This window comes from Limulus polyphemus, unplaced genomic scaffold (assembly GCF_000517525.1).
Source record: "Limulus polyphemus unplaced genomic scaffold, Limulus_polyphemus-2.1.2 Scaffold114, whole genome shotgun sequence".
Lineage (NCBI taxonomy): Eukaryota > Metazoa > Arthropoda > Merostomata > Xiphosura > Limulidae > Limulus > Limulus polyphemus.
Window position 1 is genome coordinate 680,995 of NW_013665724.1, and position 2,462 is coordinate 683,456.

General features: G+C 31.4%; 1 protein-coding gene across 1 annotated transcript in view; it reads left to right on the forward strand.

The window, feature by feature from the left end:
* LOC106471717 overlaps window positions 1-2,462 on the forward strand; it is a 13,874-nt gene that overhangs the window by 1,836 nt on the left and 9,576 nt on the right. The window contains exons 2-3 of the mRNA XM_013932341.2: window positions 1,121-1,206; window positions 1,961-2,122. Coding sequence (XP_013787795.1) covers window positions 1,121-1,206; window positions 1,961-2,122 — 248 coding nt within the window. The remainder of the gene's footprint in view (window positions 1-1,120; window positions 1,207-1,960; window positions 2,123-2,462) is intronic.

The following is a 2,462-nucleotide window of genomic DNA, read 5'->3' on the forward strand; positions in this document are numbered from 1 at the left end:
TACTTCCGACTGCAGTTCAGTTACTCACTATCTACCCACACATTACAATAATCTCCCGCGTCACGTTTTCCCCTCTTATATATATCCGCCTACCCCATCTAGCAAACACTAGAGCATTCGCCTAAGTACATGATAATTCTAGAAACGTTGCGTCACAGTAGTCATGTGACTCGATGACGCAACATCTCTAATATTCCTCGGAATGTTTTGTCATGCTTATGGCGAAATGGATCTGGCGTCTCCTGGCGGTTAGCATGCCGTACTGTGAATCAGAAAGTCCGTAGTTTATGTCCTGTTGCGGGAAAAAAACCCATCGCGCTTTGTACCTTGGGAACGTTATAAGAATGACAGCCAATAGTTGATTAGAGTAGTCCAACAGTTGGCGGTTGATGCCGTTGACTAGTTACCTTCCTTCTGGTTTATAAGTTTCAGATTAGGAACGGCTAGCACAGTTAGCCCTTGTGTAGCTTTCAACGAATATCGAAAACCAATATGATGAAAAAATCTAGATTGATAATACTACCGTTTACGTTAATTGAAAAAAGTGTGTGAACATTATTAAAAAGTCTTTGGGAGATGCATATCTTAAAGGTTCTGCTTATTTCGAAGTAAAATAAACATTATCATTAAGATTTAAGTATATTTTTATTGATTTTTTACCTGATAAATTAAAAACTAGATGATAATAATATTAGTGTTTTAGAGACAAATGTACAAGTAGAATCAGTATAACCTTGAAACTACTATATTTTTATTTTTATTGGCGATTTTATTAACGTTTGAAAAAAAGGCATGTTTAAAATATTATTATATAGATATCTTTTAAATTTTAGAGAGATTTCTTTGTTGAAGAAAAGAGTCTGAATCCAATAGCTTATAAAATTAGACAACCTTTGCAAGTTAAAATCGTTCAAATGGCACCATTTTTGAAAGTAACAACCGATATATAACTTACACAACTTTATCATGCAGTGTAAGCATTATACGTTGACGTTTCGCAGATATTTTCTCAGTTTTAGTTCAATATATCAATTTATTTATTCATCATTACACTGTTCTGAGCGAGAATAACACTTTAAAATTACTACCATTCATAATGACATACTTACTATCTTTTAAGCCCAAGGGAACAACCTATGCATCCACGGACGTTCTTTCTAACTGCTTCTCAGGAGCGAAAGGTGGTTAACGAAGTTTTATGTGAAGGTAAAAATCAAAAACATTTTTACGTTTTAATTAATCATGAGGTTCATTTTTTGTTCTTGTTGTTGTTTAATTGTTAATATAAATAAAACTAGAATTTTTTTTTTTCATTTCTATTTTATGCTTCGGTCAATGAAACACAAATTATTATTTGTTAAGAGAGTGAATATAATAGTTTACTTTTGAAAATTTAGAATAATGACCGAAAAAAATAATGTTACGTCAAGTTCAATATAGATTTGTCGTTCTAAAATGTTTATAACAAGTGAAAAAAAATCCATTAACTTTCCTTGTGATTCTAAAATTCCTTTCTCTTTCCTGAAAATGTATCACACGAATATACTAACCTAACAGAAGACACTTGTGCAAAAACAAACAACAACTATAAGCTGATTGTTTTTTAAATAACTGTTACTCTTTTCAAATGAGTAATATTTTTGAAATTACAATACTTTACTACCATCTTTTTTTAAAAAAATCTGTATTGTACACTTAACGTAACAAGAACTCTATCTGTTCCCCGAATTTTAACGAGTAATTTGCCTATTTGAAATCGTTGTTTGTTGTTAAGCGCAGAGCTTTAAAAACAACTATCTGTGTTGTGCCCACAAGTATCGAAACCCGGAGCATTTTAAAATGAAATACACTGATAACACCGTATAAACTAACTAGTGAGAAGGTAACATTGTTTTATTTTAAACAATTATAGTTTTTGAAAAATACCATCATTTATAAATCACTTGAATATTATTTGTAGGTAAGGATTGTCCCGAATTTCGTGTGGTGAATGACTTCAGTAACTTCATTCAAGAAAGGCTGTACAGTGATGCAAATTTTTTGTCAACACCTTCTCAGAATTCATGTGACGTTATTGGAACTTTGAATGCAGCAAATGAATCACTTGAGAAATATCGAAAAGGTAACACGTTTGAAGACATTAATGAAAGATACTGGAAGAAAATGTATGTGCTATAAACATTAGATAAGGTATTGTAGGAACATATTACTGCACTATTTATTGTTGGTTAAGGTATTATAGGAATACATGACTGCACATTTATTGTTGGTTAAGGTATTGTAGGAACATATTACTGCACTATTTATTGTTGGTTAAGGTATTATAGGAACATATGACTGCACTATTTATTGTTGGTTAAGGTATTATAGGAACATATGACTGCACTATTTATTGTTGGTTAAGGTATTATAGCAACATATGACTGCACTATTTATTGTTGGTTAAGGTATTATAGGAATAC